This window comes from Suncus etruscus, chromosome 1 (genome assembly GCF_024139225.1).
Source record: "Suncus etruscus isolate mSunEtr1 chromosome 1, mSunEtr1.pri.cur, whole genome shotgun sequence".
NCBI lineage: Eukaryota > Metazoa > Chordata > Mammalia > Eulipotyphla > Soricidae > Suncus > Suncus etruscus.
The window spans coordinates 189,869,250-189,890,201 of record NC_064848.1 but is presented as its reverse complement, the minus strand read 5'-3'; the positions used below and the strand labels follow the sequence as shown (position 1 = coordinate 189,890,201).

The 20,952-nt window shown below is 48.6% G+C and overlaps 2 protein-coding genes across 2 annotated transcripts in view; one reads left to right on the top strand and one right to left on the bottom strand.

Annotated features, from left to right (window-relative positions):
* Positions 1-3,808: 3,808 nt before the first annotated feature.
* Positions 3,809-10,709, bottom strand: TUBG1 (tubulin gamma 1). Its single transcript, XM_049779799.1, has 11 exons — positions 10,606-10,709; positions 10,179-10,291; positions 9,867-10,034; positions 7,087-7,155; positions 6,735-6,814; positions 5,842-5,968; positions 5,578-5,664; positions 5,335-5,484; positions 4,623-4,775; positions 4,364-4,525; positions 3,809-4,198 (listed from the first exon to the last, which is right to left on the bottom strand). The coding sequence occupies exons 1-11, from the start codon at positions 10,652-10,654 to the stop codon at positions 4,001-4,003; spliced, it is 1,356 nt and encodes a 451-aa protein (XP_049635756.1). The 5' UTR covers positions 10,655-10,709; the 3' UTR covers positions 3,809-4,000.
* Positions 10,710-11,032: 323 nt separating this feature from the next.
* RETREG3 (reticulophagy regulator family member 3) overlaps positions 11,033-20,952 on the top strand; it is a 34,581-nt gene continuing 24,661 nt past the window's right edge. The window contains exon 1 of the mRNA XM_049779730.1: positions 11,033-11,311. Within this exon, the coding sequence (XP_049635687.1) occupies positions 11,067-11,311 (245 nt within the window). The 5' untranslated portion in view covers positions 11,033-11,066. The remainder of the gene's footprint in view (positions 11,312-20,952) is intronic.

Sequence of the window (20,952 nt, the reverse complement as noted above, 5' to 3'; positions counted from 1 at the left end):
GGGTCTGATCCCTCCCCGTAAAAAAATAAACCCCGAATATCAGTACTTTAATATGCATTGATTCTGTTTTAGAGTGAAAGAAATATATCCATTAAAATATACTTTGTGGGGCCTGACAGATAGTTCAATCCCCGGCACCCCCTATGGTCCCCTGAGCACTGCCAGGAATAATTTCTGAGCACAGAGCCAGGAGTAACCCTTCAGCATTGCCAAGTGTGACCCCAAAACAACAACTACCAGTCCTGAGAGGATGGAGTATGTACCCCAAACTAAAAACCAAGATGCCAAGATGTACAATGAGTAGGGCTATTGGTCTTGCGTGCGGCCAACCCGTTTGATTCCCGGCATCCCATATTGTCCCCTGAGCACTATCAGTAGTAGTAATTCCTGAGCACAAAGCCAGAAGTAACCCCTGAGCATCTCCAGGAGTGGCCCCAAAACACCCGCCCTCACAAAAGAATCCCCAATAACCTTAAAAACCAAACAAAACCTTTAAGTGATGGATTCATAAATCAAATTGTCTGCTTATATTGGGTGGTGGTTGTTTTAGGAGACTCCATGATGCTCAGGATTGAACTAGTTTTTGTCACATGCCAGCCAATTGCCTCACCCCCTGTGCAATCTCTCCAGTCCTAGAATGTCAATTTAAAATGTCTCTGTGAGTTTTCCAGGGCAGTCACTTCCCTGCTGAAGATACTCCAGGGCAAAGGAAAAAGGAGTGTGCGATAGAAGGGGGCCTGCCAGCGTTGTATGTACTTGGATGCCCGTTTCCAGGGCAATCTTGGGAAGGGTTGAAAGCTGGGAGCAGGTTATTTGCTTCACAACGGTCTTCTTTTCAGTGTCAGAGCCCTTTTCCACCACACTATTTTTGCTTCTGTGTATCCTGTTCATGAGGTCCTTGTCTCCCATTTGTTTGAGGGTCACTGGGGTCACCAGGCACTGAGGATTGGGGGCACATTATCTTTCCAGGGGGGGCTGATTCTCTCCCGGTTTAGTCATCTAGAGGGCTGCTGTCCCTGACCTTTCTCTGTAGCTTTCTCTAGCAAGCACTCCTGGGGACAACTTCTCCAGAGGCTTCTGCAACAGGGAATTCTCACACCAGCACCACCTGCTGCCCCGACTCAGTGGCCTCCTTCCCTCCGACCTGCCTCCTCACTGCCCTCTAGTTGACACACTTGAGGCTCTGCTGCTGGCCCAGAGCAGGGAGAGGCCTGGCTGTTGTGGGGGATGGGGGTGTTCTGGAAATAGCCTGGGAGGAGGGGCCTGGCTTGGAAACTGGCTTCGAGGTGTTTCTGTAGGCTAATAATTTCAGTAGGCAGAAAAAGGAGATGATGACCCTGCACCCCAGCTCTACTCCTAGGGGAGGCCCCGCCTGCCCAGGGTTTTTGTCCCGCTGCAGTGGTGATTCTGGGCCTAACTTAACCAAAGCAAACTTGTCTTCAGGGCTTCCTAGTGGGGGGTTTCCACCCTGTTAGGAGCCCCACTCTGGGTCCTAGAATCTCAGGCATGGCTTGTGCCCTGGCTGTGGGCCAGCTGGCAATACTAGCTCCCGATCCCCACCCAGCACCCACTACTGAGTGTGGACACCCCAATGAGGAAAGCCTGAAAGGTTTGCTCTCAGGGATGGGGGCGACCAGCCCAGGGTGTGGGGTGAAGGGACCGGCACACACTGGTTTTCCCGGAAGTCAGCCTCCTCCTGCTGGGGAAACCAGTTAACACCCAGCTGCCTGGCTCTCCCGTTAACCTCCTTCAGACCCTGGCAACGGAAAAACACAAGTGACAGGCTTCTGCTATCTCTCACGTAGCCTGTCCTGTTCAGAAGTTTGGGGCAAGGCAAGCCCCATTTGTTCATTAGGATCTAGGCCTGTTTGTTGCTTGCTCTGTATACAGACAGTTACTAATGAAAACTAAGTTTATAGAAAGGAAAGGACCTCCTAGATCATTAATGATCAATGTATTCTCTCTTGTGAAAAGAAAAAAAAAACTCAACTTGCTTTAAATGCTTCAGAATCTTTAGTCTTAAAAGAATCACAGAAGTTTCCATTTTGGGGGATGGGGTAGGTAGGTGGTACATACCTGGTGGTGCTCAGGACTTGTGTACACTGAATCTGTACTCAGGGATCCCCACTCCTGGTAGAACTCAGGAGACATATATGGTGTCAGGGATCAAACTCAAGTAGACTATGTGCAATGCAAGTTACTTTTGTTTTGTTTATTTTGGGGTCACACCCAGCGGCGCTCAGAAATTGCTCCTTGCAAGCTTGGGGGACCATATGGGATGCTAGGAATCGAACCAGAGTCCATCCTGGGTTGGCCGTGTGCAAGGCAAACGCCCTACAGACGTGCTATCTCTCCAGGCCACAAGTGCCTTTTCTACTCTACTCTCTAGCCCCAGAACTTTCCTTGAACTGTTTCATCTCCATACTGGCCTAAGTCACCACCCCACTAGACCCATCCATGGGTGTTAGCTCCCCTACTCTGCTGCCATCTTTTTTTTTTTTTTTTTTTTTTTTTTGTGGTTTTTTGGGTCATACCCGGCAGTGCTCAGGGGTTATTCCTGGCTCCGTGCTCAGAAATTGCTCCTGGCAGGCACGGGGGACCATATGGGACGCCGGGATTCGAACCGATGACCTTCTGCATGAAAGGCAAACGCCTTACCTCCATGCTATCTCTCCGGCCCCACTCTGCTGCCATCTTAAGAAGATACCTGCCCTAGCTGCATAGCTGTTCAAGGTCCCATTTCCTCTGCCAATCGTGGGTCCACACAGTGACACTAAAGCCTCAGAAATGTGATTTTTTCCCAGCCCCATCAGGAACCACGGAAAGTGGGATGCATAGTGGTTAGGATATTCATGTACAGTCAGACCAGCGTTTATCCCCAGCTTTGCTGTTTATCAGCCGAATGACTTGGTAAATGAGCCGCTCTTGGCCTCAGCTTCATCATTTATGAACTGGACTAATGTCCAGCATTATGCCACAAGGATATAAAAAGAATGTGAACACATGATCCAAATAAATATTAACCATAGCTACTACCTCTTTACCTTTGGGGTGTAAAAGAGCCCAAAGGGTTTCTGACAATGCACCACAGACCAGAGACAACATGCTTTGCCCTTTTGATCCAGAAGATTACAGATTACAGTCCATGAGAGCTGAAGAGAGAACTCTACTAGGCTGAGTACACGCTTTAGAGGTAGAAAGCCCTGGATTTAATTTCTGGGACTGCAGAGTTCCTGAGCACTTCTGAGAACCATCCCTAAACATCACTAGTTGGGGCCCAAAGACACAAAAACAGATTATGCATTTACTACTTTCTCCTCGACATCTTCCACCGAAACCGGAAGTTCTTTAGGTAACCAGAGTCCACTTGAGAACACAATTATTGCACCACTGCTCTGGGTCATTTTGCTTCTAGTTCAGCCTGAGCTCTCCTAGACTCATCCTTAGCAAAACCCTGGCACTCGGGGTGCCTGTTTCTTGCCCAGAGCACATGACGGGGGAATAAGTGGCACATATCTACTGCTATAATGATTAACAGACACCAATGTGGCAGGCACCACGGGTGAAACTTTCTTTACCTGATAAAGTAGCCCAGGACCCTGAGTACAGGCCAGAGAACAAGGTACCATCCACAGGCCTCTCACCTAGGAAAGATGTCTCGGTGGGGGGGGGGGGCATACGAGGGGGTAAAGTGAGGAGAGATGGTTGGTTCAGAGCAGAAGATGCTGGAAATGAGAACCGATGAGTGATGGAGACAGAACATTCTCCCTTTTCTCAGCTCTCCAAGCCTTCAAGTAGAACAGTGATGTGATCTATGTCCAGTGCTTTATTAAACATAAATAGTCTGAGGAGAAGTCAATATCCCCGAGCCAACAGAGAGTACATGGATGGCATGAGAAAGAAGTAGCAGAAGGTCCCTGATCTGTGTTCTGAGTGTGTGGCCAGTCAGGTGGGGCCTGGGCCAACCAGTAAGGCAGCTGAGGTCCCTCTGTGAGGGGACTCACTGCTCCTGGGTCCCCCAGGAGATGTAGTCCGGCCGCGTGGCGGCATGGTACTCGTCGATGAGCTGCTGCACGATCTCCCGGGATGTGTCCAGCTCGTCAAAGTTCTCCTTGAAGATGTCCTCTTTGCGGAACTGTTCCAGGAAGGCCTCTCGCTTCCGCAGCTTGTCATACTGGCGACAGGTCCGCTCGAAGAGCTTGGGGTGTACCACAAAACAGGGGTCACAAAGAGCTTCAAGATCTGACATGGCCCAGAGAACCAGGGAACAAAGAGACAATCTGCACAGCTAAGAGGCTGGAAGCAGAGATGGGGCAGAGTCAGGGACAGTGATGAGAAGCAAGTGGTGTATAGGGAACCTCACCGAGGAGATGCTGGTGTGGTTGGCCATCATGAGCCCGCTGACCCGATGGGCCGACGGCAGGTAGGGAGACTTCCTGGACAGGGCCACCTGGATGCTGGCGGGGCCCCAGGGGATGAAGTTGGCCAGCTTCCTTTCCCGGATCCTCTGCAGGCTCTTGTGGACCTGGCAGGGGAGAGGGGGAACAGAGTGATAGGGGTGGCTTCTCCTCTACCCATGTGGGGTCTCAGGTGGAGGAGGAGGAAACAAAGGGGCTCCGTACCTGGGTGGGGTCCACTTCACCCTGGATGATGTTGAGGATGGCGATGTAGCAGTGGTTGGTCTGGCGGTCCCGGCCCGTGGACACCATGACGTTCTTGGGCTGCAGCAACCGCCTCATGACATCCAGGACTGTGGTCTTCCTCACACTGGCCACCTGAGGGAGAAGGGGCCACAGGGCCCCACCAGTCCTTAGGACATATGCCAAAAAGGCATCAGCAACCCTTATGTCCATTCAGAATCAGGGTGGTGTGGTGTCTGCACTGTCACTAGGTCTGAGTCTAGACTGGGTCTTTGCTATAGGATCGGGGAGTCTTTTTTTGTTGTTTGTTTTCTGGTTATGCCTGGCAATACTCAAGGACTGATACTGGCTCTGCATTCAGAGATTATGCCTGGTGGTGCTTGGGGAACCGTATGGGATGATGGGGACTCGAACATGGCTGAGTGCAAGACAAGTGCCCTAATCACTGTACTTGTACTATCTCTCTTTCTCCCCAGACTGGGGAGTGTTAGCCTTTCTCTGCTCAGCAAATTTGCACAAGAATCCACATCTCAAGTCAGCCCAGCCTTGTAGAGAGCCATAGACAGAGCTGAGGACCAGCCAGTCAGGAGCCAGTTAGTGCTCATTTTTGTACCCAAGGGCTACAAGGATCTGCCCCAGATCAGTAGAGAGGAGAGAAAGGCTCAGGGCCTGCTGGGCCGAGGGCACCTCTCACCGACTGGTCCGTGGTGAGGGGCGTGTAGCCGGTCATGAGGAAGTGGAGACGCGGTGTGGGGATGAGCGAGGCGATGAGCCCAATGAGGTCATTGTTCATGTAGCCGGGGTAGCGCAGGGTGGTGGTGCTGGCCGACATGATGGTGGACACCTGGAGATGGGGGGACAAGAGGAGACAGGGGCTTGAAATGGCTTATTATCAAGGCGGGGTTGGAGCCTGATAGTCCTCGGGTGTGGGGCTCACCAGCTGGTTGATCTGGGAGAAAGAAGGGTTCTGGATGTGCAGGCGGTCAGTGGCGATCCTGTTCAGGGCGGTGTTGTCCAACACCACCTGTCATGGAGGAGAAACAAGGCACAGATTTGTGAGGATGAACAGGACAGGAACTCTGCCTGAACTGGAACTTGTTGACAGAGCCTGGTCCAGGAGCACCAAGTAGGCTTCAAAAAGACACGAATGTGATCACAGCCCTGGGGTTAACATGGAGTGGGAGACAGAATCCAGCCTCACCACACAGTCCGCATTCTGGGTCAGCCTCTTGAGCGTGAGCAGCGAGTTGTAGGGCTGGACCACCACGTCGCTCATCTCGTCCTGATTGGGAAACACCGAGTAGGTCTGTACCAACTTCTTGGGGTATCTGGTGGGAATAGGAAGAGGGAAGGGCCAGGTATCTTTAAGTCTGGGGCATCTCTGGATAACTAAATCTGAAGGGGGAAATTCTGGTGGGTCTTGGGAAAAGAAGAGAAGGGAAACTTTGGGGAGTCTAACCCTGAGCAGGGGAGGGCAGATACATTTTACAAGTTTTATTGTGTGTTTTTATTTTGGGGGTGATAATACCCAGTGGTGCTCAGAGGTTACTTATGCCTCCATGCTCAGAAATCATTCCTGGCAGGTTTGGAAGACCACATGGGAATCAAACCCAGGTTGGCTGTATGCAAAGCAAACATCCTACCCACTGTGCTATTGCTCCTGTCCCAAGTTATTTTTGTTTTTGGGCCACACCCGGCGGTGCTCAGGGATTACTCCTGGCTCTGTGCTCAGAAATCATTCCTGGCAGGCTCAGGGGACTGTATAGGATGCCGGGATCAAACCCAGGTCCATCCTGGGTCGGCCGTGTGCAAGGCAAACACCCAACTGCTGTGCTATCTCTCTGGCCCACTGGCCCCAAGTTTTACTTTCAACTTCCAACCAACTATGTGCCATGGCCCTTTTACCTAAAGCCCCAAATTCTAGACTCCAGTCCCAAACACCTGGAATGCCAATGAATTCTTGGCAAATGTTTCTTCATTTTCTTCACTCACAGAAAGGGATAGAAGGACTCTCTCTACTGCCAAGAATACAAGAATCTGTTGAAAGAGGCTCCTGGTCACTTGGAAACCCAAGTCTCCAAAACATAGGCTTACCTGTCATTTAGTCGTTCCAGGAGGTAGGAGCCCAAGCCAGAGCCTGTCCCCCCAGCAATGGAGTGACACAGCACGAAGCCCTGAATGGCAAAGGGGCAGTCAGTATCCTGAGTCCAGCAGCAGGATTGCTGGTAGGATCTCACCCCACCATTTTTGGACTCCAATCTCCCTGAACCCCCACTCTAAGCTCAGGCAGCTCTGCCATGTTCACAGCAAGGCCCAATGTTTGGTCCAGAACAAAGCAGATATGGTGGGTCTAATAGGTGGTTTCTAAAGGGAAACTAGATCTTTGCCACTTCAAACCTTTGCTAACTCTTTCTCATCGCAATTTCTACCAGTTCCTTTGACTCACCTCGAGGCTGTCACTGCCATCTGCTTCCCGATCAATGATGTCAAAAATGTCCTCATGGATCTTCTCTCCCTATAACAGACAAAAAGGGTCAGAGTGGGACAGGAGCATGGGACAAGGACTTGGATCTTAGAATAATCACCCTCCCTGGCTGTAAGGTCAGTATAGAATCCTAAGTGCACCTTGCAGCTTGGGGTCTGGGTGTCCATGTTAGTATTGGTCTAGTGGTTGAGTTCCTCTAGGCTGGCTGCTACCTTATGCTCTGCCTCCATTTTCTCAAGTGCACAGGGAAGGTGATAATACAGATCTCATTGTCCCTTACTTAAGACCCTTGAGGCCAAGTGTTTCAACACTCAAAATATTTGATTTTAGAAAGGCATGTGGTTGCTAAATATGTCAAAAAGTAAAACCCTTTGGGGGCTGGATAGTGTAGTAGGTAGGGTGTTAGCCTTGCACGAAGCCGACTCAGTTTTGATCCCCAGTCAGCCCCCTGAGCCTGCCATGAGTGATTTCTAGGCAAAAGAACCAAGAGAAACCCTTGAGTGCTGGCAGGTGTGGCACCTCCCCCCCAGAAAAAGATAAAAGCCTTGGTGGTATTAGAGGTGTGCTAATCAAGTACAATAAGATTTCTGAGGGCCAGAGAGATAGCACAGTGGCAGGGCGTTTGCCTTGCAAGCGGCCAACCCAGGACATCAATGGTGGTTGAATCCCGGCATCCCATATGGTCACCCGTGCCTGCCAGGAGTGATTTCTGAGCCCAGAGCCAGGAGTAACCCCTGAGTACTGCCGGGAGTGACCCAAAAACAAAAACAAAAAGATTTCTGCAAAACAGAAATAATAAAGAAATAAAGTAGCGGCTGGAGTGATAGGTCGGAGCAATAGCACAGCGGTAAGGCGTTTGCCTTGCATGTGGCCAACACAGGTTGGACCCTGGTATGAATCCCAGCATCCAATATGGTCCCCCGAGCCTGCCAGGAGTAACCCCTGAGGGTCACCAGGTGTGAACCAAAACCAAACAAACTAAATACAAAAACAAACAAAAAAGTAAATGATCTTATCTTCTTTGAATTTCACTACTGTCACTACATGACTTATATATTATCTTTTGATCTCAGAACTTGGAGTTCTCAAAAGACAGATAAAAGATTGTGGGGCCAGGCCTGAGAGATAGCATGGAGGTAAGGCATTTGCCTTGCATGCAGAAGGTTGATGGTTCGAATCCCGGCATCCCATATGGTCCCCTGAGTCTGCTAGGAGCAATATCTGAGTATAGAGGCAGGAGTAACCCCTGAGCGCTGCCTGGTGTGACCCAAAACCCAAAAACAACAACAACAACAAAAAAACAAACTTTTAGGGGCTGAAGGTGTTTGCCTTGCATGCAGAAGGTCAGTGGTTCGAATCCCGGCATCCCATATGGTCCCCCGAGCCTGCCAGGAGCAATTTCTGAGCATAGAGCCAGGAGTAACACCTGAGCGCTGCTGGGCTGGGTGTGACCCAAAAACCAAGGAAAAAAAGATTGTGGGGTCACGCTATCCACATCTGGGGCTGCTGGCAAGTTCATTTAAGGTTAGTCTGGCCTGGTACACAGCACTAGTGTAGTCTATTAAGAAATTACATTGTGTTGGGGGCCAGGTAGGTGGCGCTGGAGGTAAGGTGTCTGCCTTGCAAGCGCTAGCCAAGGATCAGGACCGCGGTTCGATCCCCCGGCATCCCATATGGTCCCCCCAAGCCAGGGGCGATTTCTGAGCACATAGCCAGGAGTAACCCCTGAGCGTCAAACGGGTGTGGCCCAAAAACCAAAAAAAAAAAAAAAAAAAAAGAAATTACATTGTGGGCCCGGAGAGATAGCACAGCGGCGTTTGCCTTGCAAGCAGCTGATCCAGGACCAAAGGTGGTTGGTTCGAATCCCAGTATCCCATATGGTCCCCCGTGCCTGCCAAGAGCTATTTCTGAGCAGACAGCCAGAAGTGACCCCTGAGCACTGCCGGGTGTGGCCCAAAAACCAAAAAAAGAAAAAAAAAAATTACATTGTTTGGGGCTGTGAACATGTCAAAGGACTGTAACATATACTTTGTATAAGGAGGCTCAGGTCCAATTCCTTGTACCAAATAATCCTCTGGGCATCTCCTTAGAGCATCTAAGATGGGTTTGTTCCCAAGCACCATCAGGTGTAGAGCAAAACAAAACAGAAAAAGAATATTACACAGTTGGGGCAATGGCTCAACCATGTAATGGCAATGACTGGAGCACATTTTTTGCCTGTGGAATCCTGGGTGTAATTCCAGGCAGTAGGACCCCCTCGCTCTACAGGGGACAACCACAAAGCACTGAGCCACAGTGTGGTCCCAAAATACATACACACAAAAGGGCAGGAGAGATAGTATAGCATACAGGGTGTTTGCCTTGCATGTGGCCCAGGTTCAATCCCAGACTCTTTATAGTACAGTCCCTGACCCCACAATGAGTGATCCCTTAACGCAGAACCAGGAGTAAGCCCTGAACACAGCAAACCTCTTCCAGCCATATACAAGAAAAGTACTTCGTAGCTGGGCTTTAGCACATGCTTTGCATGCAGGAGCCCTGGGTTCAATCCTGGGAAGTTCAATCCAGCCTTGCCAGATGTGGGCCCCAAAGCAAAAACCCAAACTAAGTTAGGGAACACAGCTCCTTTAGCCACAAGTCTCTCACTCTCCTTTTTTTTTTTTTTTTTTTCTCAACTATGGTTCCATCTCTCCTTGGCAGCCCCAGGGCCTGTCTATAAGTAGGAAGAAAGAGTAAATAACCTGGGAGAATCCACTGGCCCAGTTGTTGCCAGCTCCTCCTCCGTGCTCTGACAGGTAGATGTTCTCAGGGTTGTAGAGCTTGGCATAAGGTGAGTTGAGGATGGAGTGGATCACCCGGGGCTCCAGATCCAGCAGCACGGCCCTGGGGATGTAGTGCTCATCGTCTGCCTGTGGAGCCCAAAGCCAGGCCCATCAGCCAGGACAGCGAGGTGCTGCAGCCTCCCTGACCTCCTCCAGCCCCAGCCCTGATCCCCTCTCCCTCTGCCCAGCCCAGTAGGCACCCCGGGGGCCCACTGGGGCCACTGAGGGCACCTGGTAGAAAAAGACGTCCTTGCGGTCAGTGCCCTCTGTGGCGAACTCCTCGACGATGCCCTCGGGGCTGATGCCATGTTCTGCACACAATTGCTTCCAGAACTCGAACCCAACTGCAGGGGAATGAGGGGGGGGGGGGAAGAGAATAGATAATCTGGGGTTGGGCATATTCCAATGTAGGAGCTGGGGACAGAGTGTTTAGGTCTCGTGAAAGAAAAATGAAAGGTTCCAGAGTCACCCTGCAGCACCAGAAAGTGCAGCATGGAGAAGCCCAGATCTGGGGGTGTTGGACAATGGGGACTATAGGTCAGGCATGCCCCAGCCTTTGGGAGCCCAATGTTGCAAAGGGCAAATGGAGTCCAGGATCCCATGGTGATTGCCTATATAATAAACCTTAAGCACCCAGGCTGGTGGAAGGGTCGCTCACTCTGATTGCCGCACTGGCCCAACTGCAGGGTGATGATTTCCCTCGGCATCTTTCTTGGAGGTACCGACGTTGCAGCCTCTCCCGCCAGGAAAGCCGCCGCCGCTGCTCACCAACCCGCCCGCCGCACTGCGCAGGCGCCAAAAATCCCCGGATTTTTTTTTTTCCTCCGCGCCAATGAGAACGGCGTTCTGGTGCTGGCACTTCCGTATCCCTTTTCGGCTTCACTCCTTCCGAGTGCGCATGCGCTTATGCGAGAAGGGCGGGGCTGTTTTTTGTAGCCGCCTCCTCGCTGCCTGGTGACCGCGACTCAGTGCACAGGCGCTATTGGGACCACCTCCTCGCTCGCCAGTGCGCAGGCGCCGCCGGGACCGCCTCCTCGTTCGCTCGCTCGCGCGCCTGCGCAGTGGGTGTTATTGTGACTCGGGCCGCGGGCCCCGGATGTTGTGGCTGCACTGGGGGAGATGGCCGAGGCCGAGGGGGTGGTGGCCGCGGCCCCAGCAGACCCAACTTCGGGGCTGGCTTTCCGGGGCCGCCGCGCACTGTCAGGCTCCTGGGAGCGGGAGCAGCGGGTGGAGGAGGCGCAGCGGGCCCTGGTGGAGCTGCTGGGGCCTTACGAGCCGCTGCTGAGCCGGGTGCAGGCAGCCCTAGTGTGGGAGCGACCTGCCAGGAGTGCCCTATGGTGCCTGGGTGTGAACGCGGCTTTCTGGTGAGAAAAATGGGACCTCGGAGACCCTCTGAGGTGCGGGTCCCCCTGGGCCCCCTTAGGGCTTGTCCCTCTGCTTCTCTGTCTTCTCCACTGACTCGACTGCTTGCCCGATCGTGCCTCACTGCCTTCCACTCCATCCCGCCTCCAGGCCTAGGGACCCCACTTTTTCCCAGGTCTCCCAGGCTGAACCCACTCACTCCCCGACCTGCACACCTGTCAGATTTTCGGGTCCCCCCTGGAGCCCCTGGAGGTGACAAGCTAATGTCCTTGGCGGGCCCCACGCCTTCCCTGCTTGTGGCCCCAGATGTGCTTTCTGGACGGCCTCCTTTGGACTCAGTTGTTGTGGGACTGGGGAGGCCCCCCGAGAGGGTATCCCTAGTTGTGATCAGAAAGAGAACGAACGGGGGCGATTATTCGGAATTATTCGGCGTCTCCAGATGCCTTTCATGCATTCTGGGGAATGCATTGGGGGGGGGGGGGAATCTGAGAGGCCATGAGCGCTCTCCCCACTCTACCCCTAAACTGCAGCTTCTTAGAAAAGGTTTCAATTATTGTTGCTGCTATGGTTGTTTGGGACACACTTGGAAATGCTCAAGGATTACTCCTGGCTCTGCATTCAGGAATCGCTCCTGGTTAGCCGGGAGACTAGATGGAACGTCAAGGATCGAATCCAGGTGGGCCGCGTGCAAGGCAAATACATGCCCTACCCGCTTGTTCTGTTCTATCGTTCGGTCCCGGAAAAGTACAGGTAGAAAGTGGCGATGGTGAGATTCCATTCATTTCAGAGCACACGGGGTGGTAGCTCCTGCCTGCTATGAGGAGCTGGAGACCACCTTTGTCCTGGTTTGCTGGCGAAGACATTGAGGGTCTCTGATAATGTGTTTTCCTTCGTTGGAAAAGGGGGAACTATAAATGCACTTTTTGCAGATTGTCATGATAATGTGAAAATGCAACTGCTGGTTCTCTTGAGTTGTCATCACCAAAGTGGACTTAGGTCTTTAATGAGCTGACAAGGGAGTTTGAATTTCTTCCTAACCACAGAAGAAGTTATTGATCCCAAAGGAACCGGAGTAAAAGGGAGGAGGGGACGGTTCAGATGAGTGAAATAAGGTTGTTCTGGATAAGCCCGAAATAGAGCGAAGTTTGTGGTCCTCCCCATGCGCTTTTGCCAAAATTAAATTTCTTTAAGTGCTTGGTTTTATAATCCAAACATTAACTTCTGTCTGCAAGATTATTTTCAGTAAGCTGGAGCAGAAAAGAAAAATCCAAGTTCATTGACAAGTAGATGCAATTCTCAGCTGTTAAACAAATCTGCTCACAGTGTGGAGGAGACTGGGATTCTAGGTGTCGTAGTAGTCACTGGCACTTGTTGCATTCAGAATCATTAGCACATTTGATTTTAGATTTCTAAGACATCCTTTACTTATTTCTAGTAACACTCCTTTACTGTCCCTGGGTACTAATTTCTCTGCCAGAAACCTTTAACTATATCACCTCTGCTGTCTAAAGGGACGGTTTAAAAAATGACCCCAATACTCTATTCCTCCTACTTCCCCCCCACTTGTGGGTTCAAATCAAGGTCTCACATATGCAAGGCTGAGGCACCTCTCTCAGCTTTCCCAAAGGACCTTTCTTTGTCCCTTCCCCATCCCAGTGCTTAGATCCCACCAGACCCTCATTTCCCCTGGTGGGATTAGCACACCCAGAAGTATGATGCCAGTAGTTGGCATTAAACTGGGGAATAGGAACTAGCTGAGGGATCAGGAGTGCATGTCTTGAGGACCTTGTTCAGTCCCTGGCACCATTTCATGTGCAAAGCTCTGGGGTGTATAGACCTGGAGACCCACTGCAGATAGTTCTGGTAGCCCCCAGAACTGCTGCCCCCAGCATTCAACCAAGCTCACCTGGTTGCTTGAGTATTTCCAGGAATGAGTCCCTGGCTTGGGACCCCAGTCTTCAGTTGTTAATTCATAGAATCTTTTCTGATTAGCTATTTATTAGTGCAAATAATTAGAAGGTTGGAATGGTGTTATTTTTGAGAAGGGCCTTTTCTCATGCCCCTTTTCGGAAATTAAAGGTTGAGGTTTATGTTGCTACCTAAGGAGCTGGGAGATCAGAGGCTACTCTTGAAATGTTCCAATTGGCTTTAATTTGACGTACAATGTTGGCCTGTCACATTGTTCACTTGTGTTTTAAATTTTGCTCTTTAGAGGTTCACTCAAGTCCCTGTTACCTAGTTTGAAACCGAAAAGCATTTGATCTCTGGCATTTCCTGGTAGCTTGCCTGCTGTCATCCAAAACAGTTACTTTTGTTACAGACCCATTACACTAAGTATGTGGTGGAGAGATACAGCAAAGTGAGCATGTTAGTGTAGCTCAGTGCTTCTCAAATAGTGGGGCGTGCCCCTGTGAGGCTCCTAAGGAGGGGTGCATTTGACCTCAGCAAGCACTGTCATAACGAGCTAAGGCCCGTGTTATGTCTCTCTATGTCCCTGGAGCTGAGAGTTGCTAGAGTTGCTGTGTCCTTCTTCAAACCCCGCTTCGAAAAGCTATGCGTTGCAAAACATGCTTATTGTAGCCATTAATCCAGATATCACCTCTGATTAAAAAAATCAACTTATGGGCCCGGAGAGATAGCACAGTGGAGTTTGCTTGCAAGCAGCAGATCCAGGACCAAAGGTGGTTGGTTCGAATCCCGGTGTCCCATATAGGTCCCCCGTGCCTGTCAGGAGCTATTTCTGAGCAGACAGCCAGGAGTAACCCCTGAGCACCGACGGGTTTGACCAAAAAAAAAACAAAAAACAAAACAAAACAAAAAAACAAAAAAATCAACTTAAATTATTTTATATATTTTTGTTTTGCAGGTTAACTTTATTTTTTTAAATAAAGATACTATTTACAGTCGCACAAGGGGCGCGAAAAATGTTTCTTCTTCCTGTGGGGGGCATGACATAATTGAGAAGCACTGGTGTAGCTTGAGGTGCTTGAGACGGAAGGCGCTGATGAAGAGTGCTTAGAGCTGTCTAGGTTGTGCATTAGGCCTTAGAGCTTAGGGCCTTGTCAAAGCCTGACATTGGACTTCATTGACTTTTTGTTTTCTTTTCATTTTGGCCATACACAGTGGTACACCAAACTTACTCCTGTTTTTTTTTTTTTTTCTTTTTCTTTCTTTCTTCCTTTTTTTTTTTTTGCTCAGGGATCACTCCTACATGGCTCATGGGACCATATAGGTGGGTGTCAATCAGACCCAACGAATCAAATGGGGTTGGCCACATGCAAGGCAAGCACTCTACCTGCTGTACTATGCTGGTCCCTCACTGACTTTTTTTGTTTTAGAGAAATAAAATTTCTGGGAGGGTAGCTTGAGTTTCAGAATGAAAGTTACCTTTTACATCTCAGTAGTGTCCTGTTGAATTTGGCTATTGATATTTCACTAAGAAATGCCAAAGAGTGGCAAAATGTTTTAATCAAGGAAAGAGAAAGGTCATTAGTTGAGGTCAGACAAACTAGGTCAGAAATAGTTTTTATTTTATTTCTATTTTGAATAATGATGCATCCCTAACAGATATGTTGTACATTTTGAGGTTTTATAATGGAGGAGTACACAAAATCAGAGTTGAGTGGTTAGTTCTCAACTTTTGGTGTTCTTGATTCTCATTAAGGGTTTTCTGTAACTTGGGGCCAGGGTGACAGCTCAGAGGGCTAGTGTGCATGCTCTGGGTGTAGGAGGCCCATGTTCAGTTCCATCCCTGGCACCTGAGTAATGAATTGGGAAGAACCCCTGAAAACTGCAGGTGTGGCCAAGATTTTCTCACTCCCCCCAAAAGATATATATATTTTTTGTAACTAGAAATGTGCTGTCTTTTAGCTGATTTAAACAACAGCAAAGATCTAAATGGAGCTACCTTGCCACTGTAGTATTTCTAGGCCTTCCCTCATTTTGTAGGTTGGGAGTGGGGTGAGGGCCACACTCAGTCATGCTTCTGGCTTTTGGCTCTGGAATCACTCCTCATGGTGCTTAGGGGACCTTGGGACTAGTAGCATACAAGGCAGTGTGGGGAGTCCATCAGAGATAATTTAGTTTGTATTGGATCAGCATAATTCATCTTTAGGATAATAATAGGGATGTCAGACTGCCTTTCCAACAGCTTGTCTGTTCTTCAACCTCATCCACATTTTTAAGTGAATTATCTGAGGGAGGAATATCTGAGTTAGCCAGAGACTATCCTGATAGGCTTAAAAAAGAACAGGTTGGAAAGGGCCAGAGATAGTACAGAGTTTAAGGCTCTTGTCTTACAGGCAGTTGACCTTGATTTAATTCTTGGCACCACATGTAGTCACCCAAGCCCTGCCAGGAGTGATTCTTGAGCTCAGGGCTAGGAGTGAGCTCTGATCACCACTAGGTGTGACCCCAAAACCATGCAAAATAAGATAGAATAGGTCTGTGTAATAATAGGTTTGACTCCTATGTAGGAGCTAGGAGGCCAAAAGGAGACTGGAAATGAATGTCTTTGAGCTCAAGGCCTCCCACATCTCCCTTTCCACCAAAAAATGTATGGTTCAGGGAGTGCTGGATTACTTCAGAGCTTCTTTTCAGTTTATTTAGGGGTTTGGGTATTATTTATTTATTTATTTATTTATTTATTTATTTATTTATTTATTTATTTATTTTGTTTTTTGGGCCACACCTGGCGGTGCTCAGGGGTTACTCCTGGCTGTCTGCTCAGAAATAGCTCCTGGCAGGCACGGGGGATCATATGGGACACCGGGATTCGAACCAACCACCTTAGGTCCTGGGTCGGCTGCTTGCAAGGCAAACGCCGCTGTGCTATCTCTCCGGGCCCTGGGTATTATTTATTAATTTTGGTTACCTGCGGTATTATTCCCTACCCCACCCCTAATCTGTGAGACAAACACCTTAATTCCCTAGCCTAGGAGATTTTTTTGAACTAAAAAAAAATTTTTTTTTTCTTTGTTTTGCCATTTTTTTTTCTTTCTTTTTTGCCAGCTCTATCTTTTTTTTTTTTTATTATTATCTTTTTTTTGTTTGTTTTGCTTTTTTTTTTTTGGTTTGTTTTTGGGCCACACCCGTTTGACGCTCAGGGGTTACTCCTGGCTATGAGCTCAGAAATCGCCCCTGGCTTGGGGAGACCATATGGGACGCCGGGGGATCGAACCGCGGTCTGCCCTACGCTAGGGCTTGTAAGGCAGACACCTTACCTCTAGCGCCACCTTCCTGGCCCCTTGCCAGCTCTATCTATGCTTGGGAGCTACTCTCAGCTGTGCTCTGTGGATCATGCAATGTTGGGGATTGAATTCAACCCTCCTACGTACAAAGCATGACCTCAGTCGTTTGAGCCATCTCGCTCTGACCTGGAATCTGTTTTGGTTCTGGTTTTTGGGTCACACCTAAAACCCACACATAAGCCAGGGCATACTTCTTGTTCTGTGCTCAGTGATCACTCCTGGCAGTGCTCAGAGGACCATTTGCGGGGCTGAGGATTGAACTAGGTAGGGTAAATAATAAGGCATGGCAAGTGCCTTATCCTCTGTACTATCTGGTTCTCTGACCTGAAATCTTATTTTTATCATTGAAAAACAAAAATAATTATTATTATTTATTTTTGGTTTTTTGGATCACAGCCGGTGATGCTCAGGGGTTACTTTTGGCTATGTGCTCAGAAATCGTTCCTGGCTTGGGGGACCATTTGGGACACTGGGGATCGAACTGTGGTCCATCGTGGATCAGCTTTATTGTGTTTTTTTTTTTTTTTTTTTTTTTTTACCTTGTGCTTTTCTCCTTCACTCCCTCATGTTCCCCTTGGCCTCTTTCCTCTATTTTATAAAGTGACCTATATTAGGAGCCTGAAAGATAGTAAATCATGTACAGTGTTTCCCTTGCATGTGGCCCACCCAGAAATGACAATGTGGCATCCCCGTATGATCCCCTGAGCTTCTCCAGGAGTGATCCCTGAACACTTACTAGGTCTGGCCCCCAAATAATACAAAATCAAAAGAAAAAAGACCCCCCCCCCCAAAAAAAAAAAGACTGGGGCCAGAGAGATAGCATGGAGGTAGAGTGTTTGCCTTGCATGCAGAAGGATGGTGGTTCGAATCCTGGCACCTCATATGGTCTTTCGAGCCTGCCAGGAGTTATTTCTGAGCATAGTGCCAGGAGTAACCCCTGAGCGCTGCCGAGTGTGACCCAAAAACCAAAGAAGAGAAAAAAAAAGGACCATGAAAATCATTTAAAGAATATAGTGATTCTGCTTTGTCCATTTTTATTTTTTTGGAGGGGTCACACCCATTGTTGCTCAGGTATCACTCCTGGCTCTGTGCTCAGGGATCATTCTTGACAGTGCTCGGGACCATATAGGGTGCCTGGGATTGAATCCAGGTTTGCCACGTTTAAGGCAAATGAACAGCACCGGACTACCTACTGTCCTGTTGCCCCAGCTGAATGTAGTGATTCTTATGTAAAAAGTTAGAATTGGAGGTGAGGGGCTTAGGATGTTGCCTTGTATGCAAGAATTCTGGGTTCAGTCAGTACCGAAACCCTAAAATTTATATGTAGTTAAAATTTGGATGAAGGGACTGGAGAGATAGTACAGTGATAGGGCATTTGCTTTGCACGCAGCTGACCGAGGACAGATGGTAGTTCGAATCCCGGCATACCATATGTTCCTCCAAACCAGGAGTGATTTTTGAGCGCATAGCCTGAGTGGCAATGGGTGTGCCCTCCAAAAAAATAAAAATAAAATTTGGATGAAGGGGCCAAAGAGTGAGCACAGCAGTAGGGCATTTGCCTTGCACGCACCGGACCCAAGACAACCAGTGATTCGATTCCCGGTGGTTCGATGGTCCCTGAGCCTGCCAGGAGCGATTTCTGAGCACAGAGCCAGGAGTAACCTCTGAACACCGCAGGGTGTGCCCACCTCCCAAAAAAAAAGGTGAAATAAACAGTAAATGGAAGTTAGGACCGAGTCAAATAGAGACATTTGTTCTTTGGAGGGAAATTATACTTCACATTTCAGATGAAATCTATCAAGCAAATGTTTCTCATAATCTTAGAGGATTCTTTTACAGTTTGGTAGCCAAGTTCCACAGGATGGGGTGGCAGAGGGGTTAAGGCCCTTGACTCCACAGAACTGCCCTGAATGGTCCTCTGGGATCTTTCAATTCTCTACTGGGAGCAAACTGTGCCCCAGCACAGAGTTACTCTAAATCCCCCCAAAGGAAAGAGATCTCCCAGAATACCTTAGCTTTTTTTTTTTTTATTTGCCTTTTTTTTGGGGTCATCAGTTTTTATTTGTATTAATTGTAAGGTTGGCTATATTATCCCCATTGACATAAGATAGGTTGGTTGGTGGCAGCTACTGGTTGCATTTTTTTTTTCTTTTGTAAGCAACAACTGTCACTAGATGAGGTAGGCTGGGTTAGTTTTTTCGTTCTAATTTACCTATCTCATTAACCAGCCAGCCACAAATGCTTTACAATTATGAGCTTTCTGGATTTCATCCTATAAGATGTTCCAAAGCTTTGTTCTTAAATGCCAGAGAAAATATACAAAGGAACCCCAAAATAATATATTCTTTGAAAATAGCCCTGGGGCCGGGCGGTGGCGCTAAAGGTAAGGTGCCTGCCTTGCCTGCGCTAGCCTCGGACAGACCGCGGTTCGATCCCCCGGCGTCCCATATGGTCCCCCAAGCCAGGAGCGACTTCTGAGCGCATAGCCAGGAGTAACCCCTGAGCATTACCGGGTGTGGCCCAAAAACCAAAAAAAAAAAAAAAAAGAAAAGAAAATAGCCCTGATCTTTATTATGGTTATAGCAAATTCTTAATTTATGTGTATTTAAAATGAGGATTCATGATATAGATAACTTCAACAAAATTATTTTGCTTTTGATGGGGCCCGATTGGTAGTACATCAGGTAGGGTTTTTACCTTGTACTCACTGACCCAGGTTCAATCCTTGGCACCCCATGTGATCCCAGAGCTTACCTGGAATATTTTTTGGTTGAGGGTTTTGGGTCACACTCAGTGTTGCTCAGGGGTTACTCCTGGCTCTGTACTCAGAAATCGCTTCTGGGGGCTAGAGTGGTGGCGAAAGCCGTAAGGTGTCTGCCTTGCCCGCACTAGCCTAGGACAAACTATGGTTCAATCCCCCAGCGTCCCCCCATATGGTCCCCTAAACCCAGAGCGATTTCTGACAACATAGCCAGGAATAACCCCTGAGTGTGAGGTATAAGAACTGGAGTGGTAAAACAGTGTGTAGGGAGCTTGCCTTGCACATGGCCGACCAGGGTTCATTGCATCTCATATGATCCCTTGAGTATGCCAGTAATAATTACTGAATGCAGAGCCACATGGAACTCCTTGAACATTGCTGTGTGTGGCCCCAAAACAAAAGAAAAATGGATTTGATCATTACGTGAAACTTTTTAAAAACAACCCAAAGCAGGGCCCGGAGAGATAACACAGCGGCGTTTGCCTTGCAAACAGCCAATCCAGTACCTAAAGGTGATTGGTTCGAATCCCAGTGTCCTACATGGTCCCCCGTGCCTGCCAGGAGCTATTTCTGAGCAGACAGCCAGGAGTAACCCCTGAGCAACGCTGGGTGTGGCCCAAAAACCAAACCAAAACAAAACAAAACAAAAAAAACAGGGGCCGGGCGGTGGCGCTAAAGGTAAGGTGCCTGCCTTGCCAGCGCTAGCCTTGGACGGACCGTGGTTCGATCCCCCGGTGTCCCATATGGTCCCCCAAGCCAGGAGCAACTTCTGAGCACATAGCCAGGAGTAACCCCTGAGCGTTACCGGGTGTGGCCCAAAAAAAAAAAAAAAAAAAAAAAAAAAAAACCCAAAGCAGTGCTAGAAATACAGTGCAGGGGATAAGGGCTTGCCTTGCATGCGGTCAACTTTAATTTGATCCTGGCTTTATGGTACGGGCCTTAGTACCACCAAGAGTCATCCCGAGCACAGCTGGATGTGGCCCTAAAATCCAAAAAATCAACTATATAAATAAACCAGCTAGAGATATCCCTCTGGGAGGTAAGTTTTGCCTTATATGTGATGTGGCTGGCTCACTTTTAGTCCCTGGCACCGCATATGGTTCCCTTAAGTGCAGAGCCAGGAATATTATCTGAGCATTATTCTGCATGGCTCAAAAAGCTGATGTCTTACTTAAAAATGGACTGGAAAGATAGTGCACTCATGAAGCCTACTCAGATTTGATTCCCAGCATCCCTTATGGTCCCTTGAGCCCTCAGGAGTGATTCCTGAGTATGCCCAGTGGTATTTCACCTCCTTTATTATTTTGAGGCAAATCCTTGCTCTCATTTAATCCAGGCATTTCAATATGTGTCTAAAAATTAAAGGAAAAAAAGAATGCCTCTCCTTTACCATATTTGAAAAAAATGAATGGTTTCATTCGGTGTTCAAACTTTCAATTTTCTTATGAATATCATTGGGTTTTGAGATGTGGGGAGATTGGATCATACTCAGTGGCACTTCAGTCAGTTCTAGGATTGAACCAGGATTATTGCAAGCGAGGCAAGCCCCTTCTAAGATCTCTAGTGCATCATACAGGGTTTGTGGCTTGTTTGTTTTGGTCTTCAGGCACAAGTGTCTGGGGGATTGTGTTTA